Below are 23,875 nucleotides of genomic sequence, written 5' to 3' on the forward strand. Positions count from 1 at the left end.
TGTTCTAGGGGAAGTTTGGGAAACCAGTGTGTCAAGGGAAATGTTTACAGTGGAGGCCTAGGAGTCCATGGGGAACCTGGGTAGAGGCCACTCAAGGTGTGTTCTGACAGGAACTCTGGCCTTATTGTGCTGGTGTCTCAAGAGCTTGAGTGAAGCTGTGTTCAAACTCCAAGGACTAATCTATTTGACAGCAGAAATCTCAAGACATAAAATAGCACCCAGTGAGTGTCATGGTAATGTCTCAACTATTAACCAGGTCTGCAACAGAGATTCACGGGAGCAAAAAAGAAAAAAATGTGGTATTTGACAAGATGGGGGAGGATTTTAAGGTTGTAAAACAGCTAGTAAAAAGAAAACACCATTGAGAATTGTTTAAAGTCCTTAGCATCCTTTAGCATCTTTAAAGAGAAATCCTCTCAGAACAAGGACAAAAGGAAAGGGACCCTGAGAGCAAGATACCACCAGCACCAGCACCAGCACCAGCACCACCACCACCACCACCACCACCTATAAACTGGTTCACCTTTTGAAATGCAAATTTTTAAAAAGAGCTTGAACTCAGAAGAGATTACCAATTCAAAAAGAACTTTCTAGGGAAGTGTTTTCTCAGATTCAGCAACCAAGACCTATAGATGCCACTACAGCTTTGTCCCAAAGGGAACTCAACTTCATCCCAAGCTGACAGCAGAACTTGACAGTGTCATTCACATGGCACTGGTTTTGTGGACATGCAAGATGCAAGATTGAGGTAACAAGGACTTCTGAGAGGTCCTTAGGCCACCCAATTTGTAGCAGGATCAGAGTACCAGAGAGAAGAGACCCTAATAGGTCTTTGATTGAAGCTTATATCATAATGGAGACCCCAGCACCTTAGAGATGTTAGAACCACGGGACATCCATTGAAGAAAGCTGCAGGAATACGGTGGAGCTACCCAAAGAGAAGCTATGTGTGCTGGAGGAATCAGAGGCTGCCTGCTGAAAGGGTAAGCCCTTTGAACCCAATGTTTCCAGTCAGAGTTGACACAGGCTGGATTTCCATGATGGCCTGTACCCTGGAACTGTGAATCAAAATAACCCCTTCTTTCCTAAGTTGCTTGTTTGAGACACTTTGGTACAGTAATGAGAAAGTAATTAATCCATTTATACACTGTTTGAGGGCGGTCTGTGCCCATGCATTTCTATGCAGAAATGTGTGTGGGTAGGAAATTTGGATTGTGTGTGCATGTGTATGTTGGTGACATAAATGGTACACATGTGTATGAGGAATATATGTGTGCGCATAATATTTTTTATAGTATAAGTATGGAAAATTAAGTTGGAGTAGTTTGTATCAAGTGTATGTCCTCTATGTGCTGCATATGTTTTGTAAGTGGATTTAAAAAAAAGGAGATGACTGCTCCTAGATATGGTGGTGGAGAAAGCACAGTCAGAGGCAGGGACATCTGGGAGAGTCCAGAGCGATCATGACCAGGCTGAGCTGGGCCATCTGAGGGAAGAGGAAAGGGTCAGACCAAGAGCCAGGAAGGCAAAGGGCAGATAAAGGGCCGAGTAACCAAAATGGTTGGATTACATAGGGAAGGGCATCTGGGGGAAGGGCAGCCCAGCCCCTGGGCTGGAGAAGTTTAGAGGAAGGGGCTATGTTAAATAGGCACCTCATTTTTTGTCCTGGGTTTGAGACCTAACAGTAGGTAGAAAAATCTAAATGCAACAGTTCTATGGTAAGGTTTATACGTATGTATGTAATGTGTCTTGGGAGAATATTATGGGAAGGAGGTACATGTGTGGTTTAATATGAGGGACGTGAATATTTATAGTATAGGTGGTGTTTGTGGGCTGCCTGGTAGAGGTGTCTTGTGCGTGGTAAGTGAGCTTTGGTGGATATATGTGAACCATGTGTAAATGTGTGGTATATGTGACATGATAGGACCCTGGGAGGGCTGCGGAGGGAGTGGCTCAAGCAGGCATGGGAGGAGAAAGTCTGATATGTAATTGTGCTTTGTATGTTGGTGTGGGGTTCTGAGGTGTGGAGTATTATGGTGTGGAGGGTAGATAGTGTGTATATACCACATGATGTATTTATATGGCATGTGCTACATGTATGAGTCTTAATGTAGTATGTGGTGTGTAGTATATATTTATGGGATTTGTGACATGCATTTATGTTATCTGGTATATCAGAGTAGTATATGTGATATCTGTGGTATTTTTACAACTGTGAGTATGGAATAAATCATGTGTGTTGCTTTGTGTAGGGCATAGAATATGTCCATTTGTTAGTACGTATGTGATAGTAAAGAACTTGGTGTGTGTGTGTGTCTGTGTTATACATGATATATATGATTAAATATGTAATATTTCTAAAGGGAACATGGTGTTTGGGTGTTTATATTTTATGGTTACATATGCCTTAGGCAGCATACATGCACATGTAGTTTATAATATGTATTATAGTTAGTATGTGTGTGGAACACAGTACATATAATATGTGCATATGATGTATGTGTATCTATGATGGTGCTGGGGGGGGAGGATGAGCATGTATGGAGTGGCTGTGCTTTAGGTATAGTATCATGTACGCATGGAAGGCACACACTGTGATAACATTGGGATGTGCATGCAGTTACTACCTATTTATCTCAAAACAAAAGGTGTCATTATAAGGCTAGGAAGAGTGGGGGATCGTGTCCACAGGTGGAAATGAACCCTTGAGCACAGTGGGCATCTATGTTGCTCCTGGAAACAAGAGGAAACACCTATGCCTGGAAAAGATACCCACAAAGATAGCCTTGCTTACTTCACCGCGGCATTGTCATGGCCAACACCTGACCTCCAGGACCAGAACTGACGAGGACAACCTCCATCTATCACAAGGTCCCTGCATCAGTGTGCCAAAGACACGCACGTTTGGTTCCGAGGGAAGGATGTCTTGCTTTGCCAGTACCTGCATACAGACTTGTCCTGAGTTGCTAGAACTTTGCACTCTACAGGAAGCCCTGAGCCTCTGTCTCCCACTGGGAACAGCTAGGTCTTCCTCTGCCTGCCGGCTCAGGCAGCTAAGTCCTGGCCTCCATAGTTTTCAGTGGGAGCCCAAGGCCCCGGGCTTGAGATGACAGGGCCCTGCTCACATTGAGCTGTGTTCCCCTCAGCATCTATGTGAGGCAAAGTGGCGCCACGTATGTGGGAGCTGCAGTGTGTTCTTCGGTGGACAGAAATAAGTTGGGGCATTAGGTTGGCGGGTGTAGCATCTAGAGGCTGGTAGACATTACAGGCAGATACATATTTGTATCCTAGTCATTGGCTCTAGGCTGCTCCTGCCCCTCCCCATGTCCCCATGTGGAAGACTCCGAAGCCTGCTGTGTTGACGGGTGAAGGGAGGTGTGCTTCTGGGTTAAAGACAAAAGCAAAATCACCCAGGCCTCCGTGTCTAGACAACTGAGACAAAGCCCAGGTAAAACACGAGCTGTCACTCTTCCCTCGCTGGGGCTGAAGCAAGGCGACAAGCGCCTGCAGACATTAGCTTAGCCACTGACCTGTCAAACTGTGGAATACCTTTCAACTGTCCAAGTACTAACCAGGCCTGTCACCCACACAAAAAAAAAAACCCTAAAGAATCAACTAACCTGGGCCCATAGCAGCTCACAGAGATGGAACCGCCAACCAGGGAGCATGTGTGGGACACACCCAGGCATCCCACACATATGTCACAGTTGGGCAGCTGGATCTTTATGTAGGACTCCTAAAGCAGGAGCAGAGACTGTCGGGGACTCTGCTGCCTGCCTTTGGATCCCTTTCCCCTGACTGGACTGCCTTGTCTAGCTACAGCAGGAGAAGGTGAGCCAGGTCTTACTGCAACTTGATATGACACGGCTGGTTGATATTCACGGGAGGCCTCCTCTTTTCTGAAGAGAAATGGAGAAGGAATAGATGGGGCATGGGTGGGGGCTAGAGGAGTGAAGGGATAGGAAAATGCAGTTGGGAAGGGAATTAATTAAAAATAATTGCAAAATCAAAAATTTTAATTGTATCTACTGTGGACTCAGAGGCAACTTCATTAAAGCAGTTTTTCATAGAAGTAAAGGAGGAGGAGAAAGAAGAGGAGGAGGAGGAGGAGGAGGAGGAGGAGGAGGAGGAGGAGGAGGAGGAGGAGGAGGAGGAGGAGGAGGAGGAGGAGGAGACCTGTCACTTCCGGGGAATCCTAAGGCTTCCTGTACCTCCAAATGAAGCAGAATTAGCTGTTGGCTTGAAATCGCACCAAAGTCAACCTGTGTGCTATGGAGTCTGGGGAGGAACCTTGTAAAGAGAGTCCTTAATCAACTACCCTAAGGCACTGAAATGCATGGGGGACAGGAATGAATGAGACCCAGGCCCCTAGGTAGCCGTGCAAGCAAATGAGGACAGGGTGGAGGAGTCCTGCCTGCAGAACCTCCTGTCAGCTGTCCTCTCTGTGTCCTTTCTATATTGGTGTCAGCGTCAGGGAACTGCTCCTCTGATGTTAGAAGACCTTGCTAATCCCCAGAGTGATGGGGAAGATGAGAATGAAGAAGAAGGTGCTGGCCTCTGGCCCTGTGTCTGAGACCGTCCAGCTCCTGGGAGGGACTCTCTAAGGTGCCAGGGACTGGACCTGTTCTCTCTGTCCCAGTCCCAGCTCCTGAGGTCTGTATTTCCACACCATAGATCACAGGGGGAAAATGATATTCTTCATTCTCAATGGTACCACAGGTAGGGAACTAGCCCCTCCCTTGTGCAAAGGAGGCCCTAGCTGTGCTACCGTGCCCGTGTTGATTAAGGAGTGCATGAGATCTCAGAGCAGGAAGGTTTCAGCTGAGCTGGTCTAGCTTGGAACAGGCTGGGACTCTCTTGTGGACTTTGGACTTGTTGGGTCAGGGATCACAGTAAGGCTATGCAAGCCCCCTCCGGCTACATTAGCACAGAAGTGCAGTGACAGCAGATGCGGATTTGCCTCCTCTACAAGTCCCATGGGTGATGGTTCAGACACTGGGGCTGTTTCGTAAAGGCACCTGAGAATTCCATCTTCAGGGCAGCCTTCTGTGAAAGGTGAGACTAGGGAGAACCCTGCTCCCTGCTCTTCCTTGCCCCAACGAGTCCATGTTGTTCTTGCAGACGCCTACCAAGTAAATGTTAACGGACATGAGTTTAACAATACAAACGACGTAAAGCAAGTTATTTGCAGATTCACGTTCAATGACGCCAGAGTCGTTGGTAAGTAGCCCCTTGGTACCTCTGGGGTGCACTATTACCACACGGGACCATTTCCCTAAGTCAGCCAAGCCTCCTGCCTTTGCTGACCATGTTCAACAGGTATGGGGAGCTAAAGGCAGCATAGGCCAAGGAAAAGGACTAAGCAGCCGGCCTAGCCATTCTCCCTTTATACAAGCATGGGGGAAGAATAAACCCTTCAATTCCCAAGGGCTTCTAGAGGCTGGCACGATGCTGGCCTGACCCCTGCAGCATCCATTTAGCCTGTCTTCTTGAGAGCTGAATACCAGGACCTAGAGTCTACAGAGCAGCATCCCCAGACTAAGTCTAGAAGATGCCTAGAAAAGCCTTTCTGGGAAGACCAGAATTACATCACAGAGAGACCAGGGATTGGGAAGTTGGAAGCCAAGCCAGTGGGTATCCAGCTTGGCGCTTGGCTTTTGCCCCAGCTCAGTGACAGGACGTTACTGTCTGTCAAAGAGTGGGAGTAGTCTTCAGTCACAGTCACAGTCACAAAATACTTCTCAGGCTCCCACCAATGCAGGGAAAGAAAAGCTCTCTTCCCTTTCGAGGCTTTTCCTGTTCTGTAAACAAGCATCCGCCCACCCACTTCCTGGGTCTAACCTTGGATACCATTACTTTCATCCTGCCCCTGTACCCAGCCCACCAGCAGGTTGTGATGCCTTCACGTCCAAGCTGGACCTGGAGCCTTCCTAGCCCCTGACAGATCTATAACACTGGCAGGGAAGCCCAAGTTTCTACCCACAATTCCTCGCTCACTCACTCCCTTGGCAAGCTTGGCACCTCGCCAGGTGCCTCCTTCACTTCCCACAGAGCCCCCAACCCTCAGATCACACCCTGACCAGTCCTAGCCCAAATAGCAGCAACCCACCCAGAATCTATTTCAGTGGATTTGGCACACCAAACACAAGTACCCAGAAGTGTGCCTGGTCCTGAAGCACCCACGGCCTACTCTCAGTAAGTCTCGACCCACCGAGTCCAGTTCCCCACCACTATCATCACTGAGCACCTTTAAATTCCAGGCAAGGCATCATTTCATGTGTAAATACTTCTGCTTCCTTAAATATGACGTCATCCTTCTAAAAGAAGGGGCGAGTCACCTGAGCACCTGTCTCTCCTGCAACATGCCCACTGCTCTCTCTGCTCAAAGCACTCTGCACTCTGACTTTTATGTCCTGTGTTTCTAGTTTGGCTCTCACCCCTAACAAATGCAGCCTAGGATGCAAGAGCCCTCCCTACATGTGCCTGCTGAGAGCTGTTCAGTGCTGGGCAGGTGTCCTCTAACAAAAACAAGAGGCAGGGGGCAGAAGGCAGTCCTCAACCAGGGTCAGTTCTCAGCCAGGGCTGACAGTGGAAAAAGGACATCCATATTGATAATCTTGTGTCATTTTCTTTTAGATGAGAGTCCCAGTGGTGTGAATGAACACAGTATAACTTGTCCTGGACCAAAAATTAAAAATACTGGAGAGTAAGTGCTCCTTGCTGGGGGCCTTAGAGTCCAATGGTCAGTGTTTATCAGAGTGAGGAAGTGCCTTTGCCTGGATGCCTTAATGGGGAGCTTATGGTTTGTCTGCCAGCTCGTGGAAAATCTGGGGTGTCCCTTCTGCTATAGAGCACCTGTCTTCCACCTGTGGGTTCCATTTCCTTTCTATATGCCCCTGGTAGTGACCCTGGTGGTATTCAGGAATACATAGTGCCCAGGCTCTGCTGAGGACAGGATGCAGAAGACAATGGGTTCGAGGGTTCAAACCTGCATTTGAGCACCTTCCTGGTTCTTTAGCTGCTGGCCACTAGGACCATGTGACAGGCAGGCCTCTTATGGCAGCCTGGTACGCAACTGTCACCATCACTGCAGAGGTTGACGCTTTATGCTTTGGGGGGGGGTAGTTTCTCTGCCTACCTGTCCACTCTCGGGGAGTCCCTGTGCTAGGATTTCAGCATCATTACACTGGTGATTGATGTGTGCAAACAGTTTGAGCAAACTGAATGGGAACAGGACTCTTCCCATCATCCTATCTCTTTTCTGTGCCTTAGGAATGTTATTCTAAAAGTCAGTCTGAACAATGGCATCTCCCTTCATTGGGAACAAAGTCATCATAACCAGTACCAACTGCATGAGTACTAGGGTAAGTTCCCAAAGATAAAGCAGGTCCACATAGAAATCAAAAGATAATCCAAACAAGGTGGTATGGGCGGGGCGGTACCCAAAAGTAGCAGTAGACACTGGTTAGGTAGTCTGCCGCAGTTTCTAGAGGAGCCGCCTGGAACAAGTGTGCGCCTCTCTGCCAGAGATGGTCTAGGACATGAAGGGTATACAGCATCTCCTCTTGGATGTTCCAGGCCTAGGGATCCAGGGTTTCCAACATCAGTAGCCAAAGATGTGCGCCAGTGAATGGGGTCCCCAGAAGCTGAGATGGACCCAAATTTACTCAGGCCTACCCCCACCTACCCTTCTTGATGACACCTGTCATTTGCAGTGTCCCCAGCCTCCAGCTGTGTCCCCTCTCCCTGGCTGCCCCCTCTGTGGGCTTACTAGCTCGAGCAGGACGTCCTCTCCCATTGTGGCAGGGCGAAGCTGTCAGTCATGTATACCAGCTCATGCCAGGGCCCCCGAGGAGAAAAGGGTCGTTCTTCATGTACTGCCTCTCCAGCTGCACGTCAGTCTTCCAAGCACAGGAGAAGGAGCTTTATGTTCACTTGTGACTATTCTTGAATTCTTCTCAAGTTTCAGAGGGAGGAGAAGTGAGCTTCTTGTGCAGAGCTAGGAGACACAGAGATTTCAATGCCTTAGAAGGCAGACCCACACTCCCGGCCCCACCTCTTTAGTAGCTCAGTCACCTGACCCTTTCCCAGAGATCTGGACTAGTAGTATCCTGTGGCCAAGACCACGGTGAGAACCGCCATCCTCAGACCATGGAAGATCTTGGGTTCAGATCTCTTAGATTCTGAGCTTGGAAGAGAGGAAGGGTCGGCTGCCCTCTGAGGACCAGCCTGGGCCACTAACCCCACTGTAGCCTGTGTGTGTCAAGGCAAACTGGGTGAAGATAGTGTGTGTGGAAATAGAAAGCCAGGAGTGGGCACAGGGAAAGAAGCCACTGATGCTATCAGCCACAGGGAGGTACAACCAGAGACACAACCAGTCAGCCACTGAAAAAAGACCCAGACAAAGTCAGCACTACTCCCAACCAGGGATCCCAAGGCAGCGCGGTGTTCAACTGGTCCTGGCTGATGTTCCTGCCAATCGTGCTGGGGACTCTGCTCTTGCTGTGCTGCACTTGGAAGTTTTGCCTAAAGGTAAGCGTCTGCAGCCCACCCCCCACCCTCTTGCCCTGGCACCCACACGCAAGCCGTCCCTCCAAGGGACAGAGTCCTATGCCAGCACTATAATCCAGCCTGCTGGCAAGTTCCCATCTGATCCAAGGCCCCCCACATCATCCAGGGGGGGCACAAACTCTTAGTATTAAATACCCGAACTCTAGGCCTGCCTGGGCTCTAGGAAGCCTCCAGCCTAGCTGGCACAGAAATTCGGTCTGAGACGCTTGGCCTGTAAGCTAAGGTTGGCTCCAGAAAGAGGCCATCCCAGCACCCTTAGACCAGGACATGACTGCAGTCATGGGACGGTCGACTGGCTGGTGCCGTCTTAGCCAGAAGACTTTTTTTCACAACTCTGTGAACCAGGAGGAGGGTCCCCAGAAGAAAAATATCCCGATAACAAAGAACAACTCTATTTCTTTCTTGACTCTCTTAGGTAACACTGAAAGCTTGCTAATACTTCCCAGGCCACACTAGAATGCACCCCCACACCACAGAGGCGTGTCCCCCTTTTCAGCTGGTGAATGCACAGAGAAAGAGAGGTTGGCTTTGAGGCCATAGACTAAGCAGGTGTCCCCAAAGCACTCTTCATGGTGAGGAACTGGACCCAACACTCCCGTGAGTGACTGTCACGCCAGCCACATACATCTTTCCCGTCTGTCTCCACCCACGGTTCACTGCATCCCTAGGAAGCTGAGCCATGCCCACAGAAAAGAGCCCAGGTTCAACCGGGAGACGATTGCCAAGGTGTTTTCGACCTCTACTTCGTCCTGGACAAGTAAGTTACCTTCCTGAGCTGTCCCTAGATATTCCTTGGGCATCAGTGGTTGGTCATACTTTGCAGACAGGTGTCACGTCCACCCTCGCTGGCAAGGAATGACTCAACACAGGAAGATCTTCTTCAAGCAGTTTACTCAGGACCCTTGTACTTCTTCTCCTTCTTCTCCTTCTTCTGACCCCGAGAGAATCAGCCCAGCCCTTAAATACTAATAGCCAGGCAATCAGGCTTAGCCACATGGGCATTGCTGATAGGTTGTATCCACGTGGAAGGAGCAAGACTCAACAGGCTCCACCCAAATAAGGACTTGTTAACAGTTAATGACAGTTAAGGACAGTTAACTGGCAAGCAGCTCCCTACAGACAGGCAAGGTCATTGTAATCAGACCTCAGGAAGTAGGCGGCCTTCAAGGACTTATTGAATGCAAGGAGACCAACAGGCCTCCTGGATGGCTCTGTCCTCATTACCTAGACTTTGATCTGGTCATCATGACCCTCAGGCCTATGGACTGCTAGGAAGTACCTTTTAACTCCTGCCAACTACCCACAGACGGACTCTACAGAGGTCACCCCTGACCCTGTGGGCACTCTCCCAGCCTTGCTGTCCAGAGTAGCCTTTGTTTACGGCCACAAGGGTGAAGCTTCTTTCTCCCAACTCGAACCCTGTGAAGATCCTGTTTTCCCCCCAGTGTGGTAGGCAAGCTGAAATGGCTTTTAGACCCCTCTTAGCTGTCAAGGGAGGGAATGGGAACTGGGACATGAACCTCAGAGGGCCTCAGAGCTTCTGTCACTGTCCCATCTAAGTATCCAAAGTTCTTGGCATACAGAAATTTGTAGTGTGCTCTAAATTTCTATAAACTGGAAATCACATTTGCCCTGATCTCCTGACTTTAGCCATTTGGCTTGTCTGTATTTTTCTCTTATTTTCATGCATGTATGACATGTATTTTTATCATTTCATTACTAGTTATCCCCCTATTAATTCCCTTCTCCGTTAATCTCCCTTCCCACATCTATGTCTGTTTGCTTCATAATGACTCCGTGAGTCCTTGAGACCTCACAGTCCCAGTAGATGAAACTGTTTAGCTACCTTCTGTTCACTACTGGCCCTGATGAAAGTCACCTCTCCTCATGCTTTACCATGGTCTGCAGCAGTAACAAGGCAGCAGGTTGCTTAAAAAAAAACTGATGAAAGACTGGAAGACTAGGGAGGCTAACACTACCCTCCCTGCCTGCCTGACAAAGCTGTGTCACACCTTAACATATATCTCCTTTGTCTTCAGATCTGGCAGTGTGGGAGGCAACTGGATCCACATTTACTCCTTTGTAGAGGGTTTGGTGAAGAAATTCACAAAGTATGGCTTCTTCTGACTGTAGTCTCCTCTGGGCTTCAAGGGAGTATCCCTCTGACAGAGAGAGAGAAAGCATAGACCCAGGCTGATGTGCTAACAGTTGGGGGCACAGTGTGGTGATAGACACTTAGTACAGGATGTTCAGGCCAGAGGAGTGGATTGGGGAGCTTGCTGGGGAAAGACAAAGAAAAAGGCAAAACCTCTCAGAGAAAAGTTTCAGGGTCTTAGAGAAACCATGATGTGACCTGAGTCCTCAAGGTGAGAAACTGAATGGGGTCAGGTGTAATTAAAAACCACAGTTCTTATCAGATACAACTTAAGAGAGGCATCCATGGCTCACAGGTTCAGAGGGTTTCAGTCCATCCTTCACAGGCATGGCAAGAGAGGCCTGTAGCCAAGGCTATTCAAACCATGATACACCAAGAAGAAAGTAAACAGTAGGGACAGGGGCCGGGCTACAACTATTAATGGTCTGCCCTTGATCTTCTTCAAGCATCTAGCACCATCTAAATATTCAACAGCTACGCAAAAGAGTGTCACCAGATGGAGAACAAAGGTTCAACATGAGATTGTGAGGGATGTTTCCAATTCAAACTATAGCAGTTAACTTCTGTAAATGAGTGATCCCCTAGACTGGGGAGTCAAGATAACGCAGGAAAGGCTAGAAGAGGAGGACCATGGGTGGGTTGGGGACAAAGTCATAGTAGACCTCATGCTAAGCCAAGGGGATCTGATTTCCTACTCTAAGTCATAGTGAGACAGGAAGGGGAGGTATGTATGTGAAGGGCTTCTCAGAGAGAGACAGAGACAGAGACAGAGAGAAACAGAGACAGAGACAGAGAGAAACAGAGACAGAGAGAGAGAGAGAGAGAGAGAGAGAGAGAGAGATGTTACAGACTGTGGGTCTGCTTAGGGATATCCAGGGTCCTCTGGTCCAGGAAGGCACAGGTCCGGCTAAGATGACAGACAGAACAAACCAGTACACACAGAGGTGGTTTGAACTGAATGTATTTTGGAGCTATAAGGCAAGGATTTTTATACAGGAAGAGTTGGTATTACCATTTCAAAAGATGTAGCCAGTGGGGCAGGCACAATTATCAAAGCCATTTGGTACAAGGAAATGCAACATCAGGAACAAAGTTTCTCAAGAAACAGATACAGAGAATCAATTTACAGATGCCATCAAACTTCCTGATTAGAATACAAAGTCACTCATAGTTTACATAAACCTTCAAAGAGTTTGAAGTTTCTTATACTACCTGGATCTTAACAAGTTCTTGTGAGAAATCCTTATCTAACATTTAGCCTTCTATCTTGTGAAAACAAAACTTCCTGAGTAAATCAATGCTTTCAGTACCAGAGTGCTGGAGCCATCCTCATATACATACGTGCAACCATAAAAACCTGCTCATAGTTGGAAGGTAGTAATTATGTAAACAACTATGAGGCAAGGCACTGAAATTCTAAAATGGGGTTTGGCAGTCAGTGAGTTGACTTCAAAGACTGGATTATCAGCCAGGCCTTAGGAATCCTGGTGAGAAGAGAAAAGGAGGAAGTCAGGGCAGACTGCTACTTGGGAACTAAGGCCTCATTTTAAATAGCCAGAAAGTAAGAGAGTACAGTAAATTGCCAGGTGAGATTATCAGCTTCCACAGCTTCCAGAGAGTTCCGTTCTTCCCAGGAGGCATTTCTTTTCCGCCTCTGTCTGTAAAATATCATTTTTACAGACATCACTGGGCCACCGCGGCAGAGAGAGAGAGAGAATAATCTTGAGTTGGAATGTGAAGAAAGGTTTCTGTGATGATTTGTATATGCTTGGCCCAGGGAGTGGCACTATTAGGAGATGTGGCCTTGTTGGAGTAGGTGTGTCACTGTGGGTGTAGGCTTGAGACCCTCACCCTAGCTGCCTGGAAGTTAGTCTTCCACCAGCAGCCTTCAGATGAAGATGTAGAACTCTCAGCTCCTCCTGCATCATGCCTGCCTAGATGCTGCCATGCTCCAACCTTGATGATAATGGACTGAAACTCTGAACTTGTAAGCCAGCCCCAGTTAAATGTTGTCCTTATAAGAGTTTCCTTGGTCATGGTGTCTGTTCACAGCAGTCAAACCCCAACAGTAGCTACAGATGCAAAGAATTTGATATCAGGGTCCAGGGATGAGGACGCCCCCACTGGAGAGTGTGGGAGCCTCTTTGCCTATTCAGATGTAAGCACGTGTGTGTGTGTGTGTGTGTGTGTGTGTGTGTGTGTGCACGCGCGCGCGCGTGTGTATGTGTGTGTGTATATATATATATATATATATATATATATATATATATATATATGAAAAAGGAAAAGGGTCAGAGGGTGGGGAATAGAAGAGAGATGAAGTATGGGAAGAATCAGGGTTGTCCTGACACTCTTCTGTGGACCTGTGGGTCCATGTGTTTATCCATGGGCTTTAGAATCCTTTGACAAATTGGCCTTAAGTCCTTTCCTCTGAATGTCCTCCATGAATCAGAGATGGGGTGGGGGCAGGGACTTGGTGCTTGCCTGCTCCCTGGCAGGCTGATCTTGTATGTTGGCTTCTCAGTGGTTTTGCTTTGTCTCCAGCCCTAACCTGCGGCTCTCCATCATAACCTACTCGACAGAGGCTGAGGTCATCCTGCCACTCACCTCGGACAGGTAGGCAGGTATTCCTCTGAATCCTGAAGATAGCCTAGTGTCCAGGGATCTTGAGGAAACAGAGGACTTGTAGAGACCTCTGGCATCTCTTAGCATTGCCCTTACTAGGGAGCTCATGTACCCAAATTGATCCCCAGCCTTAGTTTACTAGCAGCCTTGAGCCTGTACTTAAGCAGAATGGACCTGATGCTTCTAGAAGCTCTCCACTCCTGAATCTTACCTATGTCCTGTCTAGAATAACAGATGGGACACAGGTGAGCTATGTATGTTAGTACCTTTAGAATAATGGCCTGTGCATAGTCTTCTATGAACAAGTTGTTCTCTGCTTGGAAAAGTGGAGCAGGGAAACGGCTGGGAAATCCCAAGGGAAGTAGCAGAGTATGGGGGCGGGGCACATCGGGCCTTGTGATCATAAGTAAGGAAGCTTCACCACGGGTCATGAGTCACCTTTACTGAGTCACAATACAGGAAGGTATGGGAACAGGTAGCCATAAAGAGATAGCTCAGAACTACTATGCCAAGAATCTCAGAGGTATGAAGCTGGGGATTTTGACTGAGAGGGAGGGAAGGTCAACTTTGGGTGCTCTTCCAGAGATTCCATCCAGAGTTAGAGAAATGGAAAGAAGAGTGGGACATCTAGGATTGGGGTGTCTGAGTGTATGAAAAACCTCTGTCCTCTGTCCTAGAGAAATAGCAGGAGCAGAGAGTTAAGGGAGACCAGTCAGCCTCAGAGAGGAGACTAGAGTCTCTAAATTTATGGACATAAATAGCACCCCAGGTCCATCTGGGGGGTAGGGCAGGAAGAGACTGGCTCTCCAGAGTCCAGGTAAGGCCTGGCTTAGTGTAAACTCGTGGCTTGGTTTTGGAGAGACTTGATTAGATTCGAGTGGCAGAGAGAATTCCTGAGGGTGAATCTGGCAGGGAGTTCAGCAGAGCTGCAGAGCATAGGAGAGGCTCAGCAGGGCAAGGGGTTGTCCTGGGCTGAGGGGAGGAATTGAGTCTGGGCTGGGGTGGAGGGTTGAGATAGACACTGTAGAAGATGGTTGGCTAGGCCAATCAGAAGGATAGATTCTAGGGCCAGAGAGAGGGGTAGATGCTGAGATGGGAGAAGGCTATGGGCAGGGCAGAGAGAAAGAGGTAGGCTGTACATAGGGTGAGCTGGACTGGGCTGTGCTGGCCAACGGAGGAGGGCAGAACTGGAGTGAGAAATCCCTGGTTTGACCCCCGCTGGGCATGCTGAACATTATCATGTCATCTTTTAGTGATGTATACCTGGGCCAGGCATGCATAGGGCCCTCAAAGCTCAACTCTGGCATGTCCTCTCTGTTCCCCAACAGGAAGCTGCCTTTGAGTTGATTGTGAATCACCTTGCTATGCCTGCTTAACCTCACATCAGATTATTCTGAACCTCATATACCAACCTATCTTGTCCTAGAATGACCATCAGGCCCCACCCTGCTCCCCTCAGTGTGTTCTGTCTGTTTTAATAACACTGGACAGGCCATATTGCTTCTAGCCTAGAGAGCAACACAGATGCCTTATGGACAGTCCTGAAGGCCTGACTCTCTGTGGAATCCACGGTTGGGCTCATATCTAAGTAGTTTGGCCGTTGCCTTTGGCAGACTAGAGGGAAGGGAGTCAAGCCAGAGCCCTGTGACAGTGGGAATAGGTACTGGTCAGTAACACAGCAGGCTTGCATGGCCCCTTCAGCCCTACCCAGTGAAGAACAGACTGCCCAGAAGGAGAGTGACTTTGGCATTACTTTGCCCATTTAGAATGTGGACACCCCCCTCAGAATCCCTAGTTTAAATGCGTATTCCAAGCTGTTCTCCAAGGAGTTAACAGGCAAAGTTTCTGACCAAATCTCCAAGGTCTGGGTAACCCATAATGTAAATGAATTCAAAGAAAATTGAACCTTCTCCTGGGTCCCATCAGGGTCAGAGAAAGGTCCAACTCAGAAAGGAAAAACGATGCCTCTTATCTGGTGACCTCCCTAAGCCAGGGGTCTGCACAGTGAGCGAGGCCACGGGATGACTGGGGGACATCTTGCTGCTGTCGATAGCCCAATGCCACCTTTCTTTTTTATTCTCTCTAGAAACGAAATCAATAATGGCCTTCTCATTGCTTAAGAACATAGAGCCTCTTGGGCTAACCCATATGCAGAAAGTACTGAAAAAGGTACAGACACCTACAGCAGGCCCTGCCTAGAGGATCTCTGGGGTCATCTCACTGTGTCACCATTGTTATTTTGTTTTTGTATTTGTTTGTTTTCATTTTTTCCACCAGACAAATGAACAGATCCGAAGAACCAACTTGCGAGATGAGCTGTCTGTCCCTTCAGCGAGGCAGAGCCCACAGAGTCCAGTTCCCTGCTGGGTCTATGTGCAGATCTTGGACCTCTTCAAGTCTGACTCTTGAAACCAGTGCTCCTCTCCCTGCACAGTAGGCCCCTCTGAACACAGCACCCCACTCTGTGCTTCTGAGCATGCTTCTGAGCATGCTTCTGAGGCAGCCGGATGCTGCGTGTGGTCACCTGTAGGCTCTGTTCTCACTGGTCCTTGGCCCACAGATATGCTTGCCAACAGAACCAAGAGAGCCCGAGAGCCTAACAGACTGAGAAGCCTGGGCCTGGACGCCAGGGCTCAGTTTTCCTCTGGCTCTCAAGTCTTCTCTCTATCTCTTACTTTTTTTGGTCAGCTTCCTAAGCCCATGAATCAACCATGCCCAGTCAAGATCTGTGTCCCTGTGGATTACAGGCCTTTAGTACATGTCTAGAATATGTAGAATCCAGTGGGGAAATTTGATGAGATGTCATTGGGTGTCCTGCCTAAGGCTTTCTGAAGTGTGGTCTTTCAGTGAGCAAGAAGGTAGATTATATTAACTAGATGCCTAGTTAATATAATGAGAGTTATATGTTATTATGCTGAGTGTCATCACATGACGTTCACACGCTGAATTCCTAACATCTAAGCCTATCTTCCCAAGGCTGCTTATCTGTATGGTTATATCTTAGCTGAAGTTCAGGTCTAGTCTTTAACAGATGTCTCTGATTTGAGGGTTAGGATCCTGGAGGAGACTCTCCAGTCACAAGGCAGATCAAGGTGGCATCTCTCCAGATGTGCAGAGCAAAGCATTTGCTCTTGGTCTCTGCTTATATACTTTCCAGTGGGTATCATGGGGTTCTAGGACTGTGTCTGGTTGTCTTAGGTGAGTGATGTCACAGAGTTCTGGTTATCAGGTGCATCCTTGGGTATGGTGGGAATCCTAAGCTATTTTTTACATGTCTAAAAGGCAATTTTATTATGCTCATGACAGGCCTTGACTTTCTGGGCTTCCTGTTCCTACTAACTTGTTCCCAAGGATGTATAAAACGCTAGCCCCAGACTCTACCTGTCTCACTAGGGCATCCTCAGTAAGGAAGGCCTTCCTTGTCCCCTCACCTGCCCAGGGAGAGACTGGGCTTATGGCTCAATAACTAGACTGCCCTTAGGACAGAGGTTCACAGCACAGGGAGGAGAGGAGAGGCAAGGTCTGCTGGTAGGGTTCCAAATATCTGTAGACTACCTAGTAAAGAAAGCCTTCTTTTCACTCTAAGACCAAGGGTAAGGAACAAGCAGCCTTACCACAGAGGACCATGCTGAATCTGCAGCCTCAACCACTAGGCAAGCCCTAGGGTCTTTCCCTCCCAGCCCACCCACTTGTTTCTTCTGTAGGCCACAATGTCAACAGTGTGATTATTGCTCTGACTGACGGGCTATTACTACTGAAGCCATATGTTTGAATTAAGCCAAGCATTAATTCAGGGAGAGAGGAATAAGAGTTAAGAAAAAGGATTTAATTGTTTTTGTTTTGTCATGAGAAATGTCCTTGGTTAATTTTAAGTGGACCTGACATTCACCCGCTAACTTGAGATAAGGTTGGTAAAGAAATTAATAAGATTTTGAAAACAGGTACAGGTGAACCTTACTGGGGGCTCATTCAGAGTGTGAACGAGGACCCTGCTGAATATTGCCACTGCCCTTTGTCGTGGGCAGCTTCTGTGACCTCGCTTTCCCCTAAAAAGAACTCTCCAAAACCTTCCTTGGTCGTTATAGACAGGTCTGAGTCCCTGCCATCCGCTCCTGTAACTTCTCTTTATCCTCCTCTCCCGAGGGACCCATCCCTTGCTGATATGTCATTAAGTTAAGAGAACCCCTGGGGAGAAAGCCAACTTGGAGGAGAAAAGCTGCAGAGAGCAAGCAGTCCTCTTAAAGGAGCTACGAGGGACAAATGGTCACTCTAACTTCAAGATTCATTTCAAGTCAAATGCCTAGAAAAAGCCAGAGCCAAAACAAGGCCCTCCACGTGGCCCGCCACCCTATACCCAGCGATAGGCATGCAGCGTGGCTACTCTCAGCAAAGTCCCTCAGACCTTAACTGGGTCCAGGCAATCATCAGAGATCGTCCTATACTCAGCCTTAAAATAAATGGTAAAAAGCTTTGAGGGCATCTTAGACTCAGGTGCCGATTCTACTGTGATCTCACAAAGTGCTTGACCCCCTGCTTGGCCATTGCAAGCCTCTCTGACCCATCTGCAGGGGATTGGACAATCAAAAAATACTCTCCAGAGCTCAAAGTTGCTGACTTGGGAGGACAGAAGGAAATACTGGCTCTACTCAGCCCTTCATGGTCCCTGGTCTGCCTGTTAACCTCTGGGGAAGAGACATTCACTCTCAAATGAAAGTCCTTATGTGTAGTCCCAATGAGGTTATTGCTCAACAAATGCTCTCCCAGGGCTATCTCCCTGGACAGGACTAGGCAAAAATGGACAGGGGAGACCCATGCAGGTAGAAGTCAGAGACTGCTGCTGAAGCGGCCGGAGAAAAACTGCTCATGGACAGCATGTAAGACCTGGACTCTCCTCCCACCCCTCTCCACAGGTGTGTGTGTTCAACTAGGCATTCTCCTTCCCCCTTGTTAAATCTTAAACAAGAGAAAAAGCAGGTTGCAGAAAAGCAGTTTTTCCATGTTTAGGACACGGTATCAAAAAAAAAAAAATAATAATGGTTAGAAGCTATTTCAAAACTCTCCTGGAAAGGATAAGAAAATGGGAGACGTCCTGTTTTCTCTCTGAAACCTACTGGAGATCTCCTTAGTTCAGGTTAAGATATTTGGATCTTTTGGGACATCAAGTTCCCTCGTTGTCTATTGTACGTCTTTGGTGCACCAAAACTTGTCTATATGTGTGTCAATTCATGTTGTCTATTGTTTTGTTTGGGTGAATGATTGGTTGTTTTTATGTTTTATGTAAAAAAAAAAAAAATGGTAAAAAGGCGTTATCTTGCTGGCAGTCCTGCCAATTCCAGTTTACACAGAGGAGGCTAATTTGAGGAGCCAAAGACAGCTAGAAAAAAAAAGCTGCTTCTTAAAGGGCCAGGAGCCGGACAAGTGGAAATGGTTAATTCTCCTAGAAAAATTTCTATCATGATGATGATTGGGTTCAAAGTGCTTTATTCCCCTGAAGTTACAGCAAGAAAAAAAAATGTATTTGGTTTAAATTTATGAGATTTGTATGATCACTTCATTCTTATTTCTAATTAGTCTTAAAGGTATAAATGTTTTACATATCTTGACTTTAGAGTTATAAATTAATTGGTTATAATTTAAAAGGTATAGTGTTTTTAAGAAAAGGTTAGTTTTAAACTGGTGATTCAGTGTCGGAGCCATCTTAACTAGCTACAAGTGGCATGACGCAACCCAGGAAATACAGGCCTCTAAGATGCTTCTAAATTAGCATGGTGATTTGTGTGAATCTTGGCCTGGAGATTGGATTTATAAGAAATACGATTTAAAATAATGTCTCTTCAATAAGTTACAAAGTCATACATTCAAACACAAGATGATGGACAAACTTTACAATATAAAAATGTGTTTGCTATTAATTTTAAGGAGAAAAGATTGTTTAAAACTGGGTTTTGCTTTCAACAAATTGTAGTTATGCTTTGATATTACAGGTTCCTTTTTTTATTTGACCTCTATACAATAGGGTCTGATTACAGGTTACTCTTTACAGGACCGGTGGGTGTAGGTGTAGGTCTGGCTTAAGAGATAACAAACTCAGATCAGGAGATTTACATTTGAGTTAATACAAAGCTCAGAGCTGCCTCAAAGCTGCTCAAAGCTGCAGAGGCTTGAGAGATGCAGTTTTGTCTTGCAGGCCTCACTTAGAGAGTTTCTGGCCAAAAGAACATTTTTAACAGATTCATACAGATATGGTTTAAAATAAAGTTCACACTTAGATCTGTAAAAGATAATAAGGCTATATAGAAATTATAAAGGCATTAAAATTTGGACTGTCTACTCCATACAAAATTATTATAGGTATAGAGGGTAGTTTTTTGCTTTGCATTCTGATAATTATAAAAACATTCACTTCTAACTTTAAAGGAGCATAAGCTAATTTAAAAAAAAACAATAAAATAATCTCATTAGAAAGTTATTCCTCAAGAAATGACTTGCTCTTAACAATGGGCTTTTAAAGTTTTTAAGAAAATTATTTTCAAAAGGTGTTGAGATAAATATTTTGCCTAAGACACTGCTTTAAGTTTGTCATTTAAGCTTCTGATGTTCTCAAGATAGATACAAAACAAATACTGAGAGACATAACTTGGAGAAAGCTACCATAAGTATTTGTCAACAGTTTATGATATATGCTCACTTCCATTCCTTAACAAAGAGAATATTAACATAAAATCTTTCCAAATAAGGTTTTGACATCCTCCAATAAAGATTTGATATAATAATAAAATGTTACAAAATAAAATCATAAAAATATTTTTTAAAAGACTGTTTTAAGAGCGTGATAAAATGTTTGTTCCTTATTTTAAACAATCAAATTGATTATTATTAATTGTTAATCTATTACATGACAAGCCTTTTTGACAAAATTAATAATTGTAATCTAAAAGATAAATTGTTAAAAATTTGCCTCTATACATATTTTTATATTGTTATAGATTTATACATGCATCCTATAAAAATGCATCTACTATGGGAGTAAAGCTCATATAATTAGATCACATATTTATTCTTTTGAGTGTCCCCTTGCTTCAGCACAGATAATTGAACTGGGTGCTGTAGCTGTTCTTTTAAAATGTTAAAAATCAAAATTTTGATTTTTATATTAATAATATACATATATAGCTCATGGCTTGCAATTGCTTAAAGTTGTTTCTTTTTAATGATACTAATTCTTAACTTTTACAATTATTTATACAAATACAATTCAAAAAATTAATCAAAAATATACAAAAATATACATACATTGACAGCTTTTCAAGCTTTCTAGTTATAACTGTTTTAACATAAGAAACAAAATAAAAAATAAAATTAGTCATTACATATGTTATTTTTAATACTAAATGTTCCAAATCAGATTAAGACAAATATTATAACTGATTATTATAATCAGTCATTTGAGATGTCTTATTAACAATTTGATATTAGTCATATTACTGAGATTCCTCATAATTAGCAAAGACAAAATATTATAGAACAAGCCCATTGAACTTTGCAATATTTCTATAATAAAAGAGGGGAGAATAACATCTCTATATACCATAAAAAATTTTAAATTTTAATGCCAGGGAACTCTAAGTGTAGAGAAGAGGCATGTTTGTGTTCTTTCTACAGGATGCTGAAGGAACATGCTAGCTGCCAGAGTATGCTGATGCTGAGATTTCACCCTGGCTTTCCACCTTGCTCTCCAGCTTTTTGGGGCCCCTCCTGGGTCTTTTGTTTCTTTTGTCATTTGGCCCCTGGGCCTTTAACAGATTAACCAGTTTTGTTAAATCACAGATTGATTCTGCCTTGACAGACATGGAAGTAGCAACCATCGGCCTTCAGTTCTCTACCCTTGCTGCAGGCACAGAGCTTTCTTGGTTCCTAAGCAGTAGAAACGTCAATGCCAGGGAGGGTGACCTCCGGCTCCTAATAGTGGCTGAGGGCCATAAGCTGTGGAGTAGCCAATGACGGGAAATATTGTGGTGCCACGAGCCAGATGCACACCGCCTCTTGGCTGCAGGGTGACTCCATGACGGGATTATTGTGAGTCCGCTACCTGGATGCCCGTCACACCCACCAAGGGCCTGATTAAGCCATTGGAGTGGGATGTGATGCCAGGAGTGGATGCAACTTACATAGCCCAAGGCAGAGGCCCTGCCCTACTAGGATCTAAAAAGGCCTAGTTACTGCGGTGCTGGACGTGGGGGCAAAACCACATAGCCTAAAACAGGCTCTCCACCGACCCTCTTTCCATAGCCACCCCTCAACTTAAGAAAGAAAAAAGGAGATGTGGGAAGCCATTAGAGACCCTCACTTTGGCTGACAGGGCAAAGGCCCTGAGAAAAGCAAACAAGAGCCTCTCCCATGGGTATTGGTTTAGCCATTGTCTCGAGATAACTGCAGAATGATCCTGTCTGCGTCAACTTCGATGACTCCTAGTATCTTCATCAGATAACCTCCTCATCTCCTGCCGTAAATGCCAGGAATACCTCTGCCCCTCTTTGTCCTTGCCTTGGGGTACTCCCCTCCTGGAAGCCTTAAAACCTGGTTACCCCAGAACATTAAACGAGGCTTTGACACAACTCAGATTGGCTTGTCATTCTTGGTGCTTGGCCTCCCTCCTTCTCCCCCCCACTTTTGACCCGCAGGTAGCACCCCTTCGGAACCCTGGAATAACTGACCCGCTGGACGGGTTACATATGTTGACACGATAGAAGAGGTGAGTCCAGTCCACAGGGATCAGCGCTTTGCCTCTGGTGTTTGGGGATTTATTTTCAGTGCCTTTCTTTTCAGGCCAAAAAAGCCCGGAAAATGGGAGCAATCATTTACACCGTGGGTGTTTTTATGTATAGCAAACAACAGGTACTTCAGACCCAGTGACCAAGTGCAGTGCCCCTGAGTATCCTAGATGGTAAAGCCCCCTTTACAATACCAAGAGGGTAGGATGCTCATCTACCCAAAGGTTAAAATTAAGTAAGCAAACCCCTTACACGGAATGGGCCAGAGAGTTTCCCATTCATTAAGGCCGGGCTCTAAATGAAAGCCAGCGAGTGCACTAATATCACCACAGCTCCAGGGCAACAGTTCCTGTCACAAGTCTGGGAACCTGTTATGTCACAATTCTAGTTCCTCACACTGAGGTTCGAGCCAATTATTTTTCTCCTATCACAGTTGGTGATAATTGCAGACGACCCAAATCAGTTTTGGGGTCGATGAAGTGTTCGCTGCTCTGGAGAAAGTTATTGACCCAGTGAGTATGTGGGGCATGGAAGACTGTGGAAACACCGTCTGCATTCCCTGAGGCCTACTATACAGCCCATCTCTCTCTCTCTCTCTCTCTCTCTCTCTCTCTCTCTCCCCCTCAACTTACGACAAATTCCTGTACTGAAATACTGTCCGTGCAGCCTACCTTCGTGTGTGCTAAAGGTAAGGACAGAGACAGATAGGTCCTGGGCAGATGGCAGAGCTCAGAAATACAAGCACGTGTGTGTGTGTGTGTGTGTGTGTGTGTGTGTGTGGTGTAATGTGCACAAGTGTGTGCATGTGTGAGGCGTGCACTGAACACACAGCCTGTGTGTGGTATCTCCATGGTGTGGGTGGAAGATGTGACCTGTGTTTTTTGACAACTAATATTGATAATCCACTTGACAAAGTCTAAAATTACCTAGAAAGCAAACCTCTTAGAGTGACCGTGAGCAAGTGAGCAAGTTTCTAAACTGGCTTCATTGAAGGGGGAAAACCCACTCTAAATACAGGTGGCCTAAGCCAATGACTGGAGGTCCCACTCTGAGTAGACAAAAAGAAAAGCCGTCTGCCAGCATCCATCTCTCTTTCTCCTCATGGCTATGGAATAAGATAAGCAAAAACCTCAAGCTTCTGACAAAATGACTTCTCCCAGTCCATGACGGACTGAACTCTTAAAACTGCCAACTGAAATAAGCCCTTCCTTTGAGTTTATTTTGTCTGGCAGCATCAAGAAAAAGTAATACAGAAAACTGGTATCAGGAATAAGACTGTTATAGAATCGTGTCATTCTTGAGCCTTTGAAGATCGTTGGTAGGAAAGAAAATGAGCCAAGGTTTGGAACTTTGAGACAGAAAAGCTGAAAATGCTCTGAGCAGAGCTTAAGGGGTTGTTGAAAGGACTTTCAGCACCAGGATGAAAGGGCTTAAAAGGAGAGTATAGGGGGTTAGATGAGTGTGGCTAGGCAGCGTGGGGGAAGGTGTCCAGGCGGGCCCTTGCCTGGGCACCTCTGCCCCTGAGGGACCACACACACACAGACATGATATATAATAGAGTTTATTCAGAGTAGGGGATGGGAGTTAGTGGGAGAGAGAGAGAGAGAGAGAGAGAGAGAGAGAGAGAGAGAGAATAGAGAGAGTGAGAGAGTGGAGGCCGGCCATGACCATGTGGAGGGGGGAAGAGCCCCAGGGGCAGAGAGGTGAGAGAGTGTGGGAGAGCAGAGAGCAAAGAGGGAGAGGAGGAGCAAGT

The 23,875-nt window shown here is 46.1% G+C and overlaps 1 protein-coding gene across 1 annotated transcript in view; it reads left to right on the forward strand.

The window, feature by feature from the left end:
* Nucleotides 1-4,688: 4,688 nt before the first annotated feature.
* The window catches only part of LOC127690815 (anthrax toxin receptor-like), a 43,958-nt gene continuing 24,771 nt past the window's right edge, over nucleotides 4,689-23,875 (forward strand). The window contains exons 1-3 of the mRNA XM_052190320.1: nucleotides 4,689-4,719; nucleotides 5,122-5,220; nucleotides 6,502-6,706. Of these exons, the coding sequence (XP_052046280.1) occupies nucleotides 4,689-4,719; nucleotides 5,122-5,220; nucleotides 6,502-6,706 (335 nt within the window). The remainder of the gene's footprint in view (nucleotides 4,720-5,121; nucleotides 5,221-6,501; nucleotides 6,707-23,875) is intronic.

This window comes from Apodemus sylvaticus, chromosome 8, assembly GCF_947179515.1.
Source record: "Apodemus sylvaticus chromosome 8, mApoSyl1.1, whole genome shotgun sequence".
In the NCBI taxonomy this organism is placed as follows: domain Eukaryota; kingdom Metazoa; phylum Chordata; class Mammalia; order Rodentia; family Muridae; genus Apodemus; species Apodemus sylvaticus.